Consider the following 22,072-nt stretch of genomic DNA (forward strand, 5'->3'; position numbering starts at 1 on the left):
CAACAGAAGAGGGGGGCGCTTTTATCACACATTGCATACAAGCTAATATTCAAAAAAACATAGGCACTTTAAATTAAAGAATAGATTCTGATATTTCTGATTTTCTAAAACTAAAGATGTCTAAAGCTACTTTTAAACGTGGCCCAAGAGACAGGGAGGGGGAGGAAGAGACACAATGGAAGGTGAGAAGGAGGAAGGAGAAAACATAAGGTGAGAGAGTGTGTTTTCACTGACATACTGACCTGGAAGTGTGTTGCCTGGAGTCACATCAGATAACCAGGCTCAAGCCAGCGGAGATTAGAGATCTTTTGAAATTGTAGAAAAGCAAGGGATTAGATGGAGAGATGGAGGGGGAAGGAGGGAGCCGGATTATGGCGCCATGCGAACACAGGATCAAACATAATCCCTGTGAATGCTGAAACCTCCATCTTGGTTACTGGGAGAGCGAGAGTGAGGATTTATCAACGGACACCTCATCAGTCCACCATTGGCAGTACAATGAGTTTATGATTAGTCCCTTCACTCTATTCTTTAAAGCCTCAGTTGCAATTTGTGTGTTTTTTAAAGCATTAATGTTATTTGTTGAATACGGTATTAAACTGTTGATTTAAATGTGAGTGGTTGTAAAACTCGATACCAGCATGTTGTTATCTGGTGGCAATCAATGGTGATCTGGGTCATTGTTAGGTCATTGCTATGATGTTGTGGATGGTTACAAGGTGATTATTTACAGGCCCAAGTAAAAAAAAAAAAAAGAATAAAAAAAAAAGCCCACTTTCACGTCTATGTGGTTTTCTGGTTCCTAAATATTAGGTCCCTCCTTAAATGCAAGTCCAGTTTTATTTTCCATCAAGGAGAAATTGTAAGACTGAATGCCTAGAAAAGTAAAGACGCACATGCTACATGATTTGACGTATCATTCATGTCCACAAATGGTTCATCTGTACTAGAACAAACAGATTTTCCCATTCTCCTTGAATTCCATCAACCAGAAATGTTAGACACAGAATTGTCTTCAGACAACTTTAATCAAAGAGAACAATTAAAATAGTTTGTTACTCAAAAAGACAAATAAAAACTTTTTATCAGATTTTTTAGGCGATCGTTTTATTTTAAAGGGATAGTCAGCACGATACAGCCTTTAACCTCCTTGTTAGAGCATCCGACTCTCATGCCGGCAGACCTGGGTTCGAGTCCCGCTTGGAGTGGGAGGTTCGAAAAGGAGGGGTAACAGAGACCTGAATTATTTCTTTTTTACAGTGTAGCACATTTGAGCTTCAGAGAGAACCAATGAGGTTCAGTTCATATGGTTTGGTTTAACGATCTCTTTATAAACTTTTTTAAGTGACAAAGGGGTATTGCGTTACTGTCAAAAGAGGGTCAGAAATCTCTCCGATTTCCTCAAAAGATCTTCATTTGTGTTCTGAAGATGAACCAATGTCTTCAGGTTTTGGAACGAAATGAGGGTGAGAAATTAATGACAGAATGTTAATTTTTGGATAAACTAACCCTTTAAATACTTTGTGGAGATGATGCTGTTGTAGTTAGATTGTATTTTACAGTGATTTAAAAGAAAATACTTTTATATATCTATTTTGTGATTTCCATTGAGATTCTATCTGGTGTGTTTAGCTTTCCCTTTTATTGCAAAGCATAAAAAAGTTACTTTCAGCCTTTTAATTTAATCCTTAGAGTAAGGGGTTTGTTTAAATCAAAGCGCAAAGACCACTATCTTCAAATAATACACACAGTAGGCTACATTATTTCTGTAATGTGTCAAACTGGGCAAGAATAAACCCGCTTTCATTGACCTTTTGTAACCAAAATAGATTTTAGTAGGCCTACATTGCTTATTTGCAACCTCACATCTTAATTCATATTTTTACGAAATTAATTGAAACGTTTCCATCCCCTAAACATTTTTATTATTGATAAAATCCATCTGTCATGAATCATAAATGTATTCTCTCTCACTGTTTCGACAGATAAAGCCTGATTCGCTCAGCCCTGTCCCCAGCTCTTTCGATAACTGCGTTCACGTAGGTTTGGGGTCAGAAAGTCACGGCTGTTGCTATTAGTTACCGAACACGCATGAGGGAACACAGGAAAGGTTGAATGTAGAAAATCGAACGAGCTCAACAACGAGACAAAAGAAAAAATGTAACAATGGCGTATATACCTTTTATAATGTTTAATCAGGAACACAATTCTTCTATGTCTACTGAGAGTGTTCGGTTATGATATGGCTGGATTAGCTTCTGCAACCATGATGTTTATTGCATGAGAGAGACAGACAGATGAGCGGATGAGTGGAGAGATGAAAGGCAGAGTAGCCTATAGCAGGAGGCGCAGCATGCCAGTCTGGTGAACGAATAGAAATAAACAGATTGAATCAGAAATAAGGCAACAAGAAAAGGAGAGGAGCAGATCCCCCAGGGCAGCAAGCCTCGAGATGGACGCGAGAAGCGGACAGGGATGAAACGGCCAGGATAGAGGATAGAGGATAGAGCGACAACAGCGATGGATAGATGGGGGAGGAGGAAGAGGAGGGCAAAGGGAGCCGCTGTGAGCGCAGCACTGTGTGCTCTCTGGTTGCTCCACTAACCTACTTACTGTAATCTTCTGTGTGTTTCATAAGAGCCCCTGCCAGAGAATTGCATCACCAAGCTTTTCCACTTGCACTCGCTGCTCATCATTGTCATTTAGGATGTTTATCGTTTTGTCTCACATATTAGCTCATCATTTGGTGCCCATATGCTTGGAGTGTGTAGTGGAGTGTGGAATACAAAGAGAAAGAGAGAGTGTTTGTGTACGTACGTGCGTGCGTGTGTGTGTGTGTGTGTCAGGATGAGTTGGTTGTCTGAAATATGTGATTACCGGTAATATATTTCCTTTGCAAACTATGTTATCGATTTATATGTGATCCACTTCATTTCTTCTAAGAAGCTAGGACTATCTATCTATCTATCTATCTATCTATCTATCTATCTATCTATCTATCTATCTATCTATCTATCTATCTATCTATCTATCTATCTATCTATCTATCTATCTATCTATCTATCTATCTATCTATCTATCTATCTATCTATCTATCTATCTATCTATCTATCTATCTATCTATCTATCTATCTAGTTAGCTTTTATACCCTTATATACCTTAGGGTTAATGCCCCTCTCCCACCCCAAATAAATAAAGGAATAATGAATAATTAGTCTGTTTAAGCCTCCAGCGGGACTTCAAGGATTACATAACCATCTGTCATACGAGACCGGCTTGTATTTATACCTTATGACGGAGGAATTTCCTTAGCCTGGTTTGAATAATAAAGAGCTATTTTGCAGAACAATCCTCGAATGTCTCTATAATGAGTGCTTGGGGTGTGCACAAAAGAACTGGCATTAATTATGGTTTTAAACACATCAAGCATTTAAATATTTCCATTAGTTGTTCACTGTAAAAGGACAGTGTAAGATTGCATTATATAATAACTCACTTACATTAAATAATTCACTGAAAATTAAGCTGCTGGAGAGATTTTAAATGTGTATGCTTTCTTTCCAGTTTAAAATGAAAAGTCATTTTAAATAAAGTTATTTGCTATTTCAACATGCAGACCCTAAACTTTAATATAAAATAATGTTTTTGAAGATGTTACCAAATATTTCTAGATAAGTCTGCATTACAATGGAGAAATGCTCATAAGCCCCTGCACATTAATACATGAATTAAATGCTTGGAAAATGTATTGAGGACTTGAGTGGAGTGGAGAGTTTTAAAGGGATAGTTCACCCAAAAATGAACATTATGTTATTAATTACTCACCCTCAAACTTTCGTTCATCAGAACACAAAGAAAGATATTTGGATGAAATCAGAGTTTTCTGTCCTTCCATTGACAGCAACACTTTGACACAAAGTTTAGAAAGAGAAAATTGAGCGGTTTAGTCCAAATTGAGACACGGTCGCTTTGTATTATTTAAATTGGGCATTTATCATTATAAATATATATATATATTATATAAATATATTTATCAATGTTTTGGGTGAACTATCACTTTCTCACTATCATTATTATGTCTACTTTAACTTGTTTAATGAATTAATGAATTAATTATTATTATTATTATTTTTACAGTGTTGTTGTCATTTGTCCTATGGGTCCTTATTTACTTTAATTAATTGAAAGAATTAGTATGCGGTTCCGAATTCAATGTGAATTCTAGTCCCACCTTAAGCGCTGATGACTGGATGCGCGTCCCCGTGAGCAGTGCGCGGGAGTGAGATCATGTGAGAGTCCACGCTTTAGAAAGTAGGTTAGCAGGGTAGAGTGAGAGGAGAGGGAGGAGGACGACGCTCCATACCGCGCCATAACACACGTCGACTGCGACTTTCGTTGAAAGTGAAGACCTTCAGAGACGCGAATTTACTTCTATTTCATTTCCATAATAATGCTCACAGTCGGAGCTGGAAAGTTTAATTCGGGTTGCTGTCTCAAGTTAGCTACTTAGTTCGACAGTATTTCGTCGCACCCAGTGAACTTTGGAGAATCAAGAACCTGCGATCAAAATGAGAGGTAAGATGTTTGTAGCACTATATTACGTTTATTACATTTCATATTACATTTAAAGTGTCTCTAAACATAACGCACGCATGTTTTCATGTAGATTTTTGCGCTGCTTCCCTGTGACACTTGTTAGTTTGTAGCGCGTTTAAATGTTCTTTGGCTTTCCATTCTTTGTCAAATGTTACATTCATACATGAGTTTGGAATTCTGAGGCAGAATGATGAAGCTTTAAGCGGGTCGTGGTGCTAGCTTGTGTGACAGGTTTAATTAGGTGACGAATGTAAAATGATTACTGTTTCCTGTATGAAGATGCCTTCGATAGCTTACCACAGGCATTTTTGTGAATAAAATGTCGGGACGCATACTTAAAATGTTTCTGCCGAACACGCTTTATATATGTCAGTTGAATCCTCGTTTTATGTGGTTGTCGTGATACTGTTGTGTGTAAATGTTGAGATGGAGGTCTCAGTCTCTTGCGTGTCGGCTGCGTGTTGTTGTTTTCTCAGGGCAGCATGGCCGGCTGTGTGAGCAGCTCTCAAACCTGCTGTTCTACTGACCTAGTTATGTCACAGAGCATTACACAGCATTCACAGGAAGGAATGAGGGAGAGATAGAGAAGGGGAGGCGCTTTGCTGGAGTCGTGCAGACCCATGTGGTTTGTTAAATCATAGATGGCCACCGCCGCGCCTTTCCATCATGAACTTGAGTTTGACTTTGGACTTAAGCGCCTATCTTGATATAGACAATAAACAATATTTATTGGAGCAATCTCACCAAATGTATGCATGCATGAGGGCGAATTGATGTTATTTCTTAAATATCAACATTGGTTTTATAATGCTTGAACAAAGTTTGTCAACAATACATGAAGAAATACAAAAAACGGTAGCACTTTATTTCCCAGTCCTGAGTCCCGCGTACTGTGTAGCCTACTTAGGCATTGCAATATAAGTTATATGTAGGTACTAACTCTGGACCTTATGGTGACACTTTATTTTAGTGTTAGATTGTTACATATACTTACCATAGTAATACAAGTAAATCATGCATAAGTTATATACAACTAACCCTCAACCAATCCCTAACCCTACCCAAAAGTAAGTACATGTAGTTAATTATTATTACTCAGTACATAAATATGTCATTACACTGTAACAGTAACACTTTAAAATAAAGTGTAACCAATTTAACCATTTATTATGATGTTACCTTATATTACACAGTGATTTAAAATAAAATGCAAGCCAGAAAAAAAGTGTTGTTTATTTATCATTATATAAAAATAGGGTTACACTTTATTTTAAGGTGTCCGTGTTACAGTGTAATTATACTTTTAAGGACTGTATAATAATAATTAACTACATGTACTCATTTTTAGGGTTACATTAGGATGAAGGTTTGGTTTAGTACTATAATTTTAAGTTTTAATATAATTTATAGTTATTGCTATAGTAACTTACTACATTTAATACACGGCACATGGACGCTGTAAAATAAAGTGTAACTGTTTAAAACTGCATTTTAAATATAAAACTGGTGCAAAGTGTATTACACAATAAATTATTTATAATTATGTGATATGTATTATTATTTTTTAATTATTATAAGCACTATTACATTGATTTACCATGACAAGTTTCCACTGTAATGTCATTACATTAATTATCATTACTACTATCATCAAAATTAGATGTATGTGAAAGTGTAATAATTATGAAGAAATGTAAAAATACTTTTCTAAAAGGACAACAACAATCATGACCAGTAATCCAGATTACAGTTTTGAGCAATTTGTTAACTCCTTCAAACAGTGTTTTTGACAATATGTCTCTGCTTGAACAAAAACTTTAAAAAGTCTTGGCCAAAAAGATTGCTCTTTAGCTTGGCTTGAGTAAATATTAAATCTTTTCATTTAATTAGTACCCCGAACTCTTTGTCTGTAAGTACAAAGTCAGGATTTTCTCTCAACCATTTTGTTTGCTCTCTGGACAAATGTTAAAGACTGGCGTACGTGTCCGGACATACTGTTGTGAGGTGGGGCTGTGTTTAAATATACACAGTGTGTGGCTCATGTTCACAGGGTAGCTGAGGACACGAGAGCTGTATTATATACACTCAGATCTGCACTCTGTCAGGAATATATTTTTAAATGTAAATTTTTTTGTGCGGCTTGTCTTGTGTCATCGGTCTTGACTAATCCCCTCTGTTCTGATTCAAGTCTTTCAATAATATTATGGTAATAGTGTCATATCAAAGAAAGCGCACAAATGAATGCATGCGTTAATTAAGCAGTTTTCCCATTGAGAGCTATTAGGTGAGTGGGTCTTATTTTAGAATGTGGCTGTTTTCCTCTCATACAATTCGGTTTGGCATAAGTACAGTCTTTAAAGTGACCATAGCATGTATGACCTTGGTTTTATGATGACTGCACAGCATGAGTCTCACTAAAGGTGACTTACTGACACACTTTCACTTTTCAAACGTTTCACACACTCAGAGAGCCGTCATATCAGAAACTACAGTGCAATTCTGTTCTATCTCCGTAAAGCCGCCTGGACTTCACTTCGCTTGGGTGAACTCAGAGTGTTATGTAAAATAGGTGAGGTGTTAAGTCATTGTTCTTTACTCTGGCCTACATATGCCAACCACGTGACCAGAAACGCTTCTGTTCATCACTGTGACGAGAGACACAATGTTATGATTAGATACATGGCTCATTACATACATTTGTCTTTAAAATATAATTTTTTACCTTTTCAAGTTTATGTAGCTGTATTATAAGACTTTTAAAAGGGTGAGGTTATTCTTGTGGTGTTTGTTGGGTCAGTGGCTCCACTTGCATTATCCTTAACGCTTACGGTTAAAATCTGTTACGCTCTTCTGCTTAATCTAATCTGCCGCCTTGTGTTATGTCACCACAATAGACTTTACTGCTTAACACGGTGTTCTGTACTCAAAGATGATTGCATTATGGCACCTGTATGCAAACACAGATAACAGCGGCTGCCGCTCAAAGTAGATTTGAACCCTTTTCCTGATTTGCCCTGCAGGTAAATAATTAAATGTTTCACCTCTCTTTATTTTATTTTATTTTATTTATTTATTTTTTATTTTATTGGTTTTGTTCTATAATATCATCACACAAATGACATTTAGGACATGAGGGAAAGTATCATGATTCCTCAGTGACACATATATGAAGAAGATGAGTTTTGGCATCATAATATATTTCTGCAAATCTTCTGGACATTGTTCTTGCTTTTGAAAACAAGCACAACAAAACGCAGGTCTCTTGAGAAGTTAGGCTATTTTAAAGGTTCCTAAGTTTTTAGGAGGTCTCCTACAACCGATTTACATGCATCAAAGGTAAAGAAAAAAAACCTCACAAAATATACATTGCACGTCACCTCATTTCTCAAAGAGTATAAAAATGGTTAATCAGTCTATAAAAGTCTACTTTCCGAGAGCCTGCTGTTCTCTGATTGGTCAGATGGCTCAGTCTGTTGTGATTGGTAAATTTGAATTTCATCTCCGGAGGTTTCCTCGGCACTTGATACACAGTGATACGAACAGTAATGATGGTTTCGGATGTACCGTATCAATTCCACAGCTAGTCCTCATTCTTTTGAAGAGCATGCAAAGTTGATTTGCAGCACTGAAAACTCTTTCATGCCTCAGCTACAACTACAGATTAGTCCCTATGTTGACATTCTATGCAACTCTTTAAACTAAACCAAAATTTTAACTAAACTGCTCAATTCATATGGATAGTTTTATGAAGCGCCAGTGGTAGCTGCATAGACGGTCAATGGAGAGACAGAAATCTCTGAGATTTAATTAAAATATCTTAATTTGTAGGACGAAAGTCTTAAAGGTGCAGTGTGTAAATTTTAGCGGCATCTAGAGGTGAGGTTGAGAATTGCAATGTCTACCGCTCACTCTGCCTTTTCGAAGTACATAGAGAGGCTACGGTGGCACAGGACAAAGATGCTGTCATCTGAGACAGCAGAGAGTAGCTAGTGCTTTGTCTGTTAGTTTGTCCGTTTAGGGCTACCGTAGAAACATGGCGACGCAAAATAGATGTATGTAGTATGTAGACAGAAATGGCTCATTCAAAGGTAATTAAACCATAGCTCTTGTTTACTTGCAAATACATGATCAGTTTGACACAAAGTTATTTAACACGAGAGTAATGCAGGTGACATTTAAGTCTAGTGATGGAAGGGAATTATTAAATGGACAAATTACTCATGAAGAAAAACGCATGCATGCATACACATTTTGCCTTATCATCAGCATCTACGCTAAAGATGTTGCTGGCCCTTGCTGATTGATTTTACACGGCTCTCTCTATCTTTTTATAATCAGCCGAAGAGAGTGAAAGTGTATCAGTGTGTGTGCATGTCAGCAGAAATCATTTCTACAGTTACAGCTGTTCACAGAAATCACAGAAATTGTGCACAAAAATTCTAAAATATAACAGAACCCAAGACTAATGTGCAAACTAATCCACATTAACTATGTAAATCTTACACTGACTACAACCGCTGATTTACAAGCCATTAAAATACATTTTTAGATACCATTTAAAACGTATTTAATTATTATATAAAACAATAATAATGATATCAAATAATAATTACGCTAATGCACATTTTTTCATTAATATCAAGATGTTATGTTAAACATTTATTATTAAATATATAAAATATAAATTATTTAATAATAATAATAATAATAGTAATGATAATTTAAATGTTCATATCAAATTGTATTTATTGTACAGACTTTTATCTGGCCCAAAAATAAATTTTTGTCTGTTCTTAAGTTCCTGTTGAGACCACCTTAACAAAGGGAAAGGAAAGGCCTATTCAAATTACATGCGCTTGGGATCCGCCCACAGCCGCCCCTCCCCTTTTCACTGGGAAAGTATGTCAGTAGGACAGCGGGTCCACATGGGCTTACTGCCAAGCCGAACTGAGCGACATTTAGAGCCGGCCAGTCGCAGACACATCTGCCCGAGCATCAACCAATAGGCTGTAAGAAATGGCAGGGAGGCGGAACATCTGCATTATTAGACTGAGCAGCTCTGAATGTCGTGTTTGTGGAATGTTTGCAGACGAAGGTTATATAACACTACACAGACCGGTACGGGAGGGGCACCCAAGGGCTTACAGATTTTTCCATTGCATGCCACAGTGAATCTTGGTCATTGCTTTCAGCTGACAGAGCTAGAAAGACAAAATGGAGGATGTTTTTTTTCCCCTACTGAGCATGGCGTTGCAAGCTTAGTTTTTTCACCACTACAGCAACAGATGTTAGAAAATATAATTTTTTTTTGCATAATTATTGTGTAACTGTACCCCAAAGCCATTTATTTATTAAATAATTTGTTAATTCAATAGATTTTTTAAATGTAATTAATTGAAAATATATAGGTAGTTTTGATGTTCACTTTTAGTTTTTCACACTTTTATTTTTATTAATCTATTATTAATGAATTAGTTTTTGTAAATAATTCAAATTTGTATTTTTACATACTGCTCACTAGGCATCTAGTTTCTACAAGTCCCTACGCTTTTCCACTGATCAGAGGAATCGTATCAGAACCTCTCATAAAAGCCGAGACATAATACACCCTTCAGTGGGAAAATCAATCCTCTGCATATTTCTGTCCTTCATGCCATGCATAGTGAGAGAGAGATCTCTATCTCACTATTGGTTGATATTATTTGTGGTGTATTTAAAAATTATTTATGCATATAATAATAATAATAATAGATTTTATTTATAATGCACTTTTCATTCCGAAGAATCTCAAAGTGCAACAAAGGGGGGGGGGGGGGGGGATAACAACAAAAAAATGAATAAAAAGTAAAAATATAGAATACTACAAACAATCAACCAACACAGAAAACAGAACAGAAACAGAGCTGATGGTGAACAGAAACAGAGCTGATGGTGAACAGAAACAGAGCTGATGGTGAACAGAAACAGAGCTGATGGTGGACAGAAAACAGAGCTGATGGTGAACAGAAACAGAGCTGATGGTGGACAGAAAACAGCTGATGGTGGAAGTCTCTGTTAGCTCCGCAGCACACTGTGGTCCACTCCATGTTTCAGATTTCTCCCAGCGGCAGTGTCCCGATGACATCGCCGAGGCACGACAGCTGAAGACCAGATGATGGGTCTTCTTCGTGATGATTCAAACGATGGGGATCGCTGCAGCACCATGCAAGAGGCAGAACATTCCTCCGGGCACTTCTGTGGACACACCGGGGCCGGCGCAGATGTCGCTCCACGGTCGCAATGCAGGACGGAACAGCGGCGCAGCCGAGAAGCAGAACATCCCAACATCATGCCGGACGCCGACGACGAGAGCCCGGATGACGCTAGCCCGGTGCAAACTTCAGCCACCATGCAGCTTAAGCCCAAGGGAGACCACCAGTGAGCACCCGCGGCGAGAAACATCAAATGTCCTCCAAACCAGAAACCAACCGCAGCAATTCAAACGTAAACATTAGAGAAGCGGTTGAAAACGGCGAAACGACGAACAACGACCTCTCAGTGGCTGCCAGCAATCAGCAACAGTCCCAATTGTAGCTCTGACTGTTAGACTAGTCACAAACATAAGGAAATAAAATAAAATGTAAATCTAATAGAACATTAACATGATTTGTTGTGGGTGGAGAAGCGGCGAACAGACAACGCCAGCGTCCTCTCCCCCACGTTGCCTAGCAACCAAATAACATGTTAATATGACATAATATGACATGTTAATATGATATAACATTTAATATGTGCTTTTATTAATGTTCAGGACATGTTTTTTGCTTGGAATGCTTAAAATAGTGTTGTATGTTTTTTGTTTTTTTATTCCAGCTCAAATTGAGGTTATACCGTGTAAGATCTGTGGCGACAAATCCTCTGGGATTCACTATGGCGTTATTACGTGTGAAGGCTGCAAGGTAAGAATTCTATACAGACTATTCAGTTCAATTAAACCCACAGGAGCAAATTATGCTTTTGTGCTCTATCCTTCCTTATCTTTTATCCCAATGTTTTTGTACTCATCTGTTTTCTGGGTCAGTTTATATTCCTTTATGTTCGTCATTCGATGCCAGGTCACACCCAGGCAAAAGCCGCACCTGATTTTATCTATCCTGTACACCAAGGTAACAACGTTTCTTTTGCAGGGTTTTTTCCGACGCAGCCAGCAGAACAATGCCATGTACTCATGTTCAAGGCAGAGGAACTGCCTCATCGACCGAACCAACCGGAACCGCTGCCAACACTGTCGTCTGCAGAAGTGCCTGGCGCTCGGCATGAGCCGTGATGGTGAGCGCGAGTCTTAATGTCAAACTAACCCAACAGCAGACAGAAAACTGATTTCAGGAATAGGGACTCTAGATGAGGAGGGCAGGGTCAAAGGGCAGATGAGGGAAGCTTGTTGCCGACGGTTTTTATTTTGTATGTTTGGCTTGCTGAAGAAGTTTTAATTAAAAAATAATATGACCCCAAACGTTTGTATATAAATACTATAAATAATATAAATGCTATTTAACACTTTCCCCATCTGCGTGTTTTAAAAAAGTCTGTTCTTGATCGTTTTTGATATTAAAATTTCATGGGCCCCAGAATATTTTTTGTTTGTAATATATGAACATGCAGTATATCACAAAAAAGAATAGACCCTTTACTTTTTTTTTAACAAACAAACAAAAAACATTTAATATGGATGTTTCATTAAAAAAAAGCAGCATTTGAGAAAAAACGCTGAGAAAATCGTGTTTTTGTCAAAGACTAGGTCTGGATCGGATTCAGAATGATGATCAAACGCAGACAGAGTAGATCAAGTCTATCAACGCCACAGAAACTTGCACAGTCCTATAGGTCGTCCTGGGTCGACATTTCATTCAGTAACATTAGGCAGATTCATATGCTGTTTAATGTTTTATATCCGTATGATATTGCTTATTTCTGCATATTCTTCTCCCGTGTTTTGATCAGGAGATTCAGTACTCTTTCAGAAAATGTAATTCTCGTCAATGGCAGGGAAAGAGTTAATATGTGAAGTAAAAGTAACTGTCTTTCACTTTCTATAGCGGTGAAGTTTGGCCGAATGTCAAAGAAACAGCGGGACAGCCTGTATGCGGAGGTGCAGCGGCACCAGCAGCTATCTCAAGAGTGCCTGGTGGGTTTGGGTGGCGGTCTGGCACCGCGTGACCATGAAGAGTCGGGCGAAGACAGCGCACACAGCCGGCCGTACAGTAGCGGAGGTTCCAGCTCCAACCTCAGCGACCTGGACGACATCGCCACGCTGCCCGACGGTTTGTTGTTCGACCTGCCGCTCACCCCAGAGGAGGCGGACGAGTACTGCGCTCTGGAGATGCTCGGGGGCAACAGCGTGTCTGGGAGTGCAGGAAGTGGAAGTTCCTCCAATCAGAGCTCTCCAGAGGCCAGCTCTATAGATTTGGCAGATGCAGTGAGAGTGAAGCATGAGTACATCCTGCCTGAAAACAGCCTATTTGCACACTCTCTCCTGAGCTCTTTACCAGATAACTGCTCACTACACGACATAGGTGAGCAGCCATTATAGAGTCACATTTTATGATAATAAAATTTGAATCATTACGCTAATATAAGTTTAGATTTAGATTCTGATATTATTTTAATAACATTTGCCCCTTAATTGTGTCTGGACGCAATCAAATTAGCCTATATTATATTGATCACACTTTAGTTTAGGGTCTAATTCTCACCGTTAATTAAATGTTGACTACGACATGAATGCCGTACCGAACGGTTCAATATTATATTGAGTATTGTGACATCTCTAATATCTATAGATGTTTATTTAATTATAATCCATGTTTTATAATCTATATTTGCATCTATAGATGAATATATCTATATAATGTATTTCTTATTTAGATACATTATGTATATTATTTTTGATTCTGCATATATCTGTTTCTATCTAGATAGACAGATACTAAAGGAAAATGTACTAATGTGTTGAAATTATTTTCAGAGCGGATCACTCAAAACGTTTTGAAGTCTCACCTGGAGACATGTCAGTACAGCCCAGAAGAGATGAAGAAACTCACCTGGAACCTCTACACACCTGAAGAAACCCGTAGCTTTCAACTCAAGGTACAGCATCATCATACTAGATGGCGTCTTCTAGATTGCGCTTGCTGATTTGTCTCTTTATTAACAGTTGTATTATTAATCTTTCAGTCTGCAGAATGGATGTGGCAGCAGTGCGCCCTGCACATGACAAACGCCATTCAGTACGTTGTGGAGTTCGCCAAGCGCATCTCTGGATTCATGGACCTCTGCCAAAATGACCAGATCATCCTGCTCAAAGCAGGTCAGTGCTGCCTTTGTTCCACACGGATGACAGATTACTAATCCTTGACTATACAACAGATTTCTGCATTTGCATCACCTTATCCACTCACTGCTGTGATGTGGCATTTTTGATGTGGCCCAGAGTTTAATCCCTATTACAAGCGTTATGATAAGACCATTAGCTCATTCCAGAACACTCAGTTTCTTTAGCTTTGTCTTTCATACTATGTCTAGAATACATGTAATTGAAGAAATGCAAACGCAACTGAATAACAGTTGAGTTTAATTTACACAGCACAGTTTTCAGTCTAGCAGAGTGCTTGGATGTGAATGATGCATTGTGAGCCAAACACCTGAAATGACTTTTTAAAATTAGCAATTTGTGCTTGATTGCATTGTGTTTGGATATATGCCTGGGTAAAATGCCATTCTCCATCAACTGGTCATTTTCTGATGCCAGTGACAATATTAATATATACACAGACACAGTACAATAAGAACTATTTCAGTGTATTTCGTGGCTGGTTAAACTGGATTGTGGGTCATTAGAGAATAAAATGCTTGGAATAATGACGTGGAACAACTGTTTTGTGAATTCGGCCAATAGGATTCTGTTCTGTCCACGTTCTGCTTGAACTTGCAATAACGTTTGTCTCCTCTTGTGTTTGTTTCTCCAACATTCTGTCTACTTCTACACTTTGTGCTTACCATCTGTAAAAAAACAACTTCTAAATGTCATTTAAAACAATCTTAAACACAATGACATTTCATTTCGGTGTTTAATGGTGTTTTTTTTTTTTTTTTTCAAAATTTGTTTAAAAATATATATATATATATTTTTTAATAATATATATTTTTTTTATCTGTATTTTTCCACGGTGGAGCATATTCCCGCTTTTCCTTCCCCCTCCTCTGCTCTCTTTTATCTGTTTTCTCTCTATCGTTATCTTTATCTCCATCTGTCTCTCTCTCTTTCTTCCTGGTTTTTTTTTGCCACTCTCTTTCTCTCTATTACTGTTCCAGGATGTCTGGAAGTCCTGCTGATCCGAATGTGTCGTGCTTACAACTCTTCGAACAACACAATGTTTTTTGACGGCAAGTTTGCCAGCCCTCAGCTCTTCAAAGCTCTCGGTGAGTGTCTGGATATGTTCAGAATAACATGCTACCATCTTAAAGGAATAGTTCATCCTGAAATGAAAATATGGTCATCATTTACTCACCCTGCTGTTGTTCCAATGCCCTATGTACTTCTATCTTATTCGGACCTCAAAAGCAGACATTTTAAAAAAAGTTCAGCAAGCGCTCCTTCCTATAATGGCAGCAAATAGTGAACCAGGCTAAACCATTAAAAAAATTATACAAAAGTATCACACAGTGATACAGTGAGACATGCTTGATATATGTAAAGTGTTCAGGTGGCATACTGTAAGGTTTTGTGAGAAAGAAACCTTAATATTTAGTCAAAACACTGAGCTCGGCTGTTACTCTGTGCGTGCTGCTGTGACTGCGTGTGAGCCGTCAGATACTAGAAAAGCATGTCAAGATACTACATAATATTTATTTAATTTAGTAGTATGCTTTTCCAAATTCAGCAAATGTCAGCAGTTTTTATCATACATGTTTCTTGCGGAATTTAACATGCACTTAAGATTATAAATGTAATCAGGTCATGTGATTACAATGTAGCAGAATACTGCTGTTTGAAATGTGTATCTTTTCATAATGTGAAACTATATTCAGTGCATGCTATGCAGTAAGCAGAACGCTAATATTCCATTTCGAGGGCATCCTCTTTTTCTTTATAATAAACATCACCAGCAGCCTCTTAAGAGCAAGAATGGAGGCGTCATGAATCAATAAGTCACAAGAGCTAATGGGTTTTTAACTCAGTATATAAAAGTGATGCTCGGGTGAATAATAGCTCATCAAAGTTAAATGGAAGCATTGCAGAAAGCACTCAGAAATGTTTTAAATAAAGATTTTATTATTGGAATAAGTTAGTAGAATGATTTGTAGATAATGCTACTGCTTTATTTTATTAGCTTTTTTCAAATTGTGTATGTTTAATTCAAAATTCACCCTAATCATTTTTTTAAATGCATGTTATAGATCGTATTGTGAACAATTAATCTGCGCATGTTTCATTTTTTTAAACCTTGTAATGTTTAATCACAATGTCATACCTGACCTTTCTGATGACATATGCAGGACTTCTCCAATCATTTAGTGCTTTTAAACCCTACAGCTTAAGACTGCAAAGAGTGCAACACCCACATCTTTTAAAATGCAAACAATCCTTTTTTTAAATAATCCATTACTCTCTAAAGTATTTCACAATTAGGAAGAATAGTTATGTCGCTACTCTACTTCCATTTCATTGCGACTTTAAATGCACAATACAGACATACTGTAATAGCCAACTATTATATTCACGATAAAGCAAAGCAAAGACTGTTTTACTTAATTGCTTAAGTCTGCATTATTCTCACAAATTACCTGAAGCTTTGTGCCCAGAACATCTTATAATTTCCTTTATAGTTCATCTTTTACATAAATGGAACCCAATAGATCCATTAAATCATGTTAAACAAAAAGAGATTGGTTCTGGGCAAATTATGGACTTCAATATAAATGTAATTTATTTCTCCATCTTCAGCATGGTAACTAGCATGTGTATGTGTTTGTAGGGTGTGATGACCTGGTGAACACTGTCTTTGAATTGGCTAAAAGTCTGAGTCGTCTTCAGCTGAGCGAGGAGGAAATGGCTTTATTCAGCGCCGCGGTCTTACTGGCACCAGGTGAGATACACGCAGCCGTGTCTGGTATCAATTTTGCGACTCATTCCCTGAAGAAAATTATTTTAAAGCTGGGTTTATGTGCTCTCATAAGAGTTAATATATACCATGGTCAGACTTGCACACTGGCATAAAATGAGACCCGTTCTCACAGTTTGAAACCCTTGTTATTTGTTTGTGCGGCGCTCAGATCGGCCATGGTTGACAGAGTCTCATCAGGTTCAAAAGCTCCAAGAGAAGGTTTACGTGGCTCTTCAGCACAGCCTGCACATGAACGGAGCCACTGCTGAGAAACTGGACAAGGTAAGGAACAAGACACACACGGCACTTTACCGATAAACGGTTAAACTTTGAGAATATTTAATAATAATAATTAAAACACTATCATCCAAGGATATTAATGCTAGATACATACTGCTCTGTCAAGTTTAACATCAGCTGTGGTTCAGTGAGTGATTTATCTGTAAGGATAAGTGATAAAAGGAAAATGCATTGTGGCTGTTGTTCAGCTGTTGTTCAAGTCAGTTCAGTGTTGATTCAGTTTCATTGTAAAATTAGTTATTTTTGTCTATAAAGCAGCTCTGCAAAAATATATATGTCATTATCCAGTTCAGTTCTCTTACAACAGTGACAGTACAGTCAGATCAGTAATACTGTTGAAAATTAAGTGTCCCCAACTAAACAAGCCAGAGGCGACAGTGACAAGGAATCCAAACTCCATCATGTGACCCTTGGGAGAAACCAGGCTCAGACAGGGTTCTTCTCTGGCCAACGAACAAACACGTTGTGATTATGATTCAGGCTGCATCACAAGTCAGAATTCAGATCGGAATCGGTAGCATTCAGATATTTATCCAGTTCCTTTTGCTTGAAGATCAGATTCATCACGCTGGTATGGAGCCGAAGCTGGTCATAGGGTCTGTGCGGAGGACCTGTCTGGTTCTTGTGGTCTTTGCTGAGGATCTGTGCCGATGGCTGTCATGTCGACGAGGCCTTCGCAGGGATTGTCTAGTTGACAGGATCTCTGCTGACTTTCAGGGCTGCGTTTTGGTCGTGTCTAGGTGCAGGTCCACCATCTGATCTGGATATGGGCTGGATCCGGCTGACTACGGTAACCTCGGGATAAGGATGAGACAGACTATTATTAGTGCACTTGCCATTCTTCTTATGATGTTGCAAGAACTTTGAGTGTCCGGTTGGCCTAACAAACCTATTTAAATAATAGAAATTGATAGTGCATTGCGTATGCTAGGTTAAAGAGATGCGTTTTAGTCTAGATTTAAACTCGCAGAGTGTGTCTGCTTTCCGAACAACGCTAGGAAGACTGTTCCAGAGTTTAGGTGCTAAATAGGAAAAGGATCTACCGCTTGCAGTCGATTTTTATCAACTGGCCAATATTTTGAGATTGCAATAGACATGAAGGAGTATAATGTGTTAAGAGCTCGCTAAAGTACTGGGGAGATCAGCCATTTAGTGCTTTGTGAATAATGAGCAAGATTTTAAAATGCATGCAATGTTTAATAGTGAGCCAATGTAGATGTAGTGTTTAAGAGGTTCATTCTTCTATTCAGCAGGATTGCATTCAATTTTTACAAATTTGTTAGAAAAATGTTATGGTTTTCACAAAAAAAATATTAAGCAACTGTTTTCAACACTGATAATAATACGAAATGATTGTTGAGCTGGAAATCTGCATATTAGAATGATTTCTGAAGGATCATGTGACATTGAAGACTAGGAATAAATGATTTAAAAATAGATTTAAATAGATTTTAACTTGTAATATTTCACAATATTGCAGTTTTTAGTGTATTTTTTATAGAACAATTTTTTTCAAAAACATTTTTAATATTTTACCAATCACAAATGGTAGTGACATGGTTATTTTCTTCTGCTGAATATCCATGCTACTAATCCAAAGGTCTTTATTGTGGCGTATCTGATCTATCAAGATGACACTCTCATTGTCTTGGGTTCACAGATGGTGTCCAAACTACCACAGATGAAGTCAATCTGTAACCTGCACATTGACAAGCTGGAGTTCTTCCGCCTGGTTCACCCGGAAACAGCCTACAGCTTCCCGCCTCTTTACAGGGAAGTGTTCGGCAGCGAGATCAACTTCCCTGACTCCACCAACAGTTAGAGAGAGGGAGGTAGTAAGGGAGAGAATGAGAGAGAGTGCAAAGGGGAAATTATAGGCTTGTGTTGAAGAGACGCCCTTACGTGTAAAAACAGCATTTGAAGGAACACATTTAAAAAAACCTCCATGGAGAATCCTCAGTCTATTGCAGCGCTGTTAGCATACATAAATACAAAAAACACACAATTAACCAACTGCAAACGTGCTGCTACAGTACAGGGGCCAAGAAAGTATTTCAGCTTCGACAACACACACAAACATACAAGTATGTGGATTATTCCTGGAGTTGTGCTCTCAAATCTGTTATTATTTTACGGGAACACTCCTAAATTATCTTTTATGTACAGATGTACGCTTGCAAGGGAGCTTTGTCCCAACATGTCGATGTCTAAGCATGCAACTATTCCTTCTGCATCTGCACACAAAATGAGTTTTATAACGGAGGTTTTATAAACATAATTTTACGAATTTTACAGGATCTAACTCTCTTCCACATGAACATTCAGGAGAGCACAACATCTTTTTTTATTGAAGTGCATCCTGCGTACTAGGTGACGGTCACACGTCCTTCCCCACCGAATCACTCTTTAAGCACTAACATCGCTTTTTTTCCTCCCTCTCCCCTCGATTTCCACCATCAGACGAATCATGAATGTATCCCACAATGCAAAGGCACTTATTTTGATTTCAGACCGAATGTACACGATGCACTTTTGGTCTTGCGTTATGCTTTATGAGACTTTGACAATCCAAAAAAACCCTGATGTGCCCAGATTGTTCGTTAAAAATGAAGGGACCAATGTTACCAGTGTAAATTTAAATGAATATTTCATGTTAAATACAAGTTTTTAATGATGATATAAAAAAAGAAATGTTCAATATAATTGAATGAAAATAATATATTTAGAAAATACTTTTGAATTTGTGAAAACAAACACATGCATTGACAAAATGCACTTATAGTGGAAGTCTAACTGTACAGTTATAAAACTATAATTCTAGTGCTTAACTTTATTTGTTAGCATCTGAGTTTAACTTGTATTTAACTTGGAGTATTCCTTTAAAGCTTTTTAAACAAACTAGAAAACATAAGTGTGCTAAACTCTTTCCTAAATAGTGCAATAGAACAACCTGATAATCACTACAAATGTGCAGTCATGACCAAACATCTCTGAAGGCCTTGTTTTGGTACAATAAAGCGAAGAAAACAACACAATCCTCACTTTAACAGTTATTTACATGATCTCATACCTCATATTCCGCTGAACTTGACATATTCAGTACAGTAATAGACTAGCAGACAACTGCAGACTGCGACAGGACATATTATTAAATGCAAAACAATTACTCAGTAGAATATCGATATATAAGAAGTTTGCAAACTTGGGCATGACTGTAAAGGATTGGCGAACACAACTTTTTTGCTCAGGCACATTTAGACAGTGTTTGGTGCTGCACCTTATTTTTTGTTGTAATTTTAACGCAATGAAAAACCTCAGTCCCATTTCCCCTTCCCTTGTAAATGCCACTTTAGAATGAGAAACAATTAAATGTTCATTTCATTTATATGGACATTGCTAAAAGATTATTTTGAATAGGAATGTAAATAAATTAGTCTATTTAGTCAAGAAAGTGAAAGAGAGAGCGAGAGAGAAAGGTGGAGCAGGATGGGAATGTTTAAGGAAAAGCATGAGCCAGGACTTTTATCAGCCGGCTTTTGAATTCTTCCAGCGTGTGTATGGAAGTACCGGACCGGAGAAATGAACTGGGTTTGGTCTGACTTTTGCCCGTTTCGTTCTGGAGCTGGAGAGCCAAGTCGGATGGGGTGCAGAAATTGACATTGTTCTGTTAACGTCTGTGGAAATCCTGATGTTATGAGACCCTTCCATTTGTCTGATGCTTTTACAAACCGAAAGTCCTGTAGGATTCGGGTACAGATACGCCACATGCATCTCATTTGCTTGTGGCCAGTGAGTGCGGCTGTGGTTTCTGTTGTATTATTTTTGTAAATTGTTGATCGCCTCTCCTGTTGTCCATTTATGTGCTCCGGATCGCTTCCTTCCATCCTTTTTTTCCTACTCGCGCACCACAGTGCGACAAAAACCGTTTCGACTGAGTCCTCAGCTACTCCTTTGATTCGAGATTCATGGCATTGTATAGTACTGCTATATATACTACACAACTGGTTTTAAGTGATTCAGATGAATGAATGATTGTATTCTGAATGAAAGACAAATGATATGGTTTTGTGTGTCAGTTTTTAATGAACAAGAGGAAATCTGTCTTCTTTTTGTGTGCCCAACAATACAAACCTCTCACGTCAAGGACTGTAGCCTGCCCTTGGTTTAAGAATGAGAAGTATGGGAATTCTGTCAGTGTAATGTATTTTTAAACGTGTTGTTTTGACAATCCCCACCTCTAGGCCTTTGATGCATGCCTTCCTGTTAAGACAAAACTGTGTTTGTCTCATTCAGTCACCCTGTAATCAAATTTAATGTTTATATTGTTTTTGTAGAAGAAATGTTTCTGCTCTGTGTGTTTCACACAAAAAAGATTTATTCTCAGGGAGATAGCTGGTCTCTGTCTCACCAGTATCCTCTGCTGACTACACACACACATACACACACACACACACACACACAAACACACTTTGCACCGAATAGGAGACCCGTATTCTTGATCACTGTGTCCTGTAGCTATATTTAAATATATATATATATAAATATATTTTTGTGAATGTCAATCACAAAGTGTCAAAAACCTTTCCTCTTTCTGCTGATGTACTATTACAGGTTCTTTCAGTCTGAATTATAAGACACAGAATGACAAAATGAAAAAATAAAGATGGATCTTATTCTTTAAGAAGAAATGTTGTTCCTTGTCATTTGTCCTTTTTACTGAATTATACATAAAAAATAAATATCTTAAGTATTGCATACACACACATATATGTATATATTTTCAGGTGGATAGGGATACTTTTTCCAAATCACCTCAATGGCAAAAAGTGTCCCAATCATCCAAATTCATACTGAGGAGGTATTTTACATACAGTGAAGAAATTAAGTATTTGAACACACTGCTATTTTGCAAGTTCTCCCACTTGGAAATCATGGAGGGGTCTGAAATTATCATCGTAGATGAATCCAGAAATAACAATATATGCTTTTTTTTTACTATTTTTTTGTATGATACAGCTGCAAAAAACCTGTC

The 22,072-nt window shown here is 37.7% G+C and overlaps 1 protein-coding gene across 1 annotated transcript; it reads left to right on the plus strand.

The window, feature by feature from the left end:
• Positions 1-4,305: 4,305 nt before the first annotated feature.
• rorcb (RAR-related orphan receptor C b) lies at positions 4,306-21,706 on the plus strand. Its single transcript, XM_067452724.1, has 10 exons — positions 4,306-4,576; positions 11,450-11,535; positions 11,764-11,905; positions 12,673-13,149; positions 13,602-13,723; positions 13,811-13,943; positions 14,948-15,055; positions 16,612-16,722; positions 16,910-17,022; positions 18,701-21,706. The coding sequence occupies exons 1-10, from the start codon at positions 4,570-4,572 to the stop codon at positions 18,860-18,862; spliced, it is 1,461 nt and encodes a 486-aa protein (XP_067308825.1). The 5' UTR covers positions 4,306-4,569; the 3' UTR covers positions 18,863-21,706.
• The last annotated feature ends 366 nt before the right edge of the window (positions 21,707-22,072 follow it).

The sequence above is a fragment of the Pseudorasbora parva genome, chromosome 9 (assembly GCF_024679245.1).
Source record: "Pseudorasbora parva isolate DD20220531a chromosome 9, ASM2467924v1, whole genome shotgun sequence".
NCBI classification, from domain to species: domain Eukaryota; kingdom Metazoa; phylum Chordata; class Actinopteri; order Cypriniformes; family Gobionidae; genus Pseudorasbora; species Pseudorasbora parva.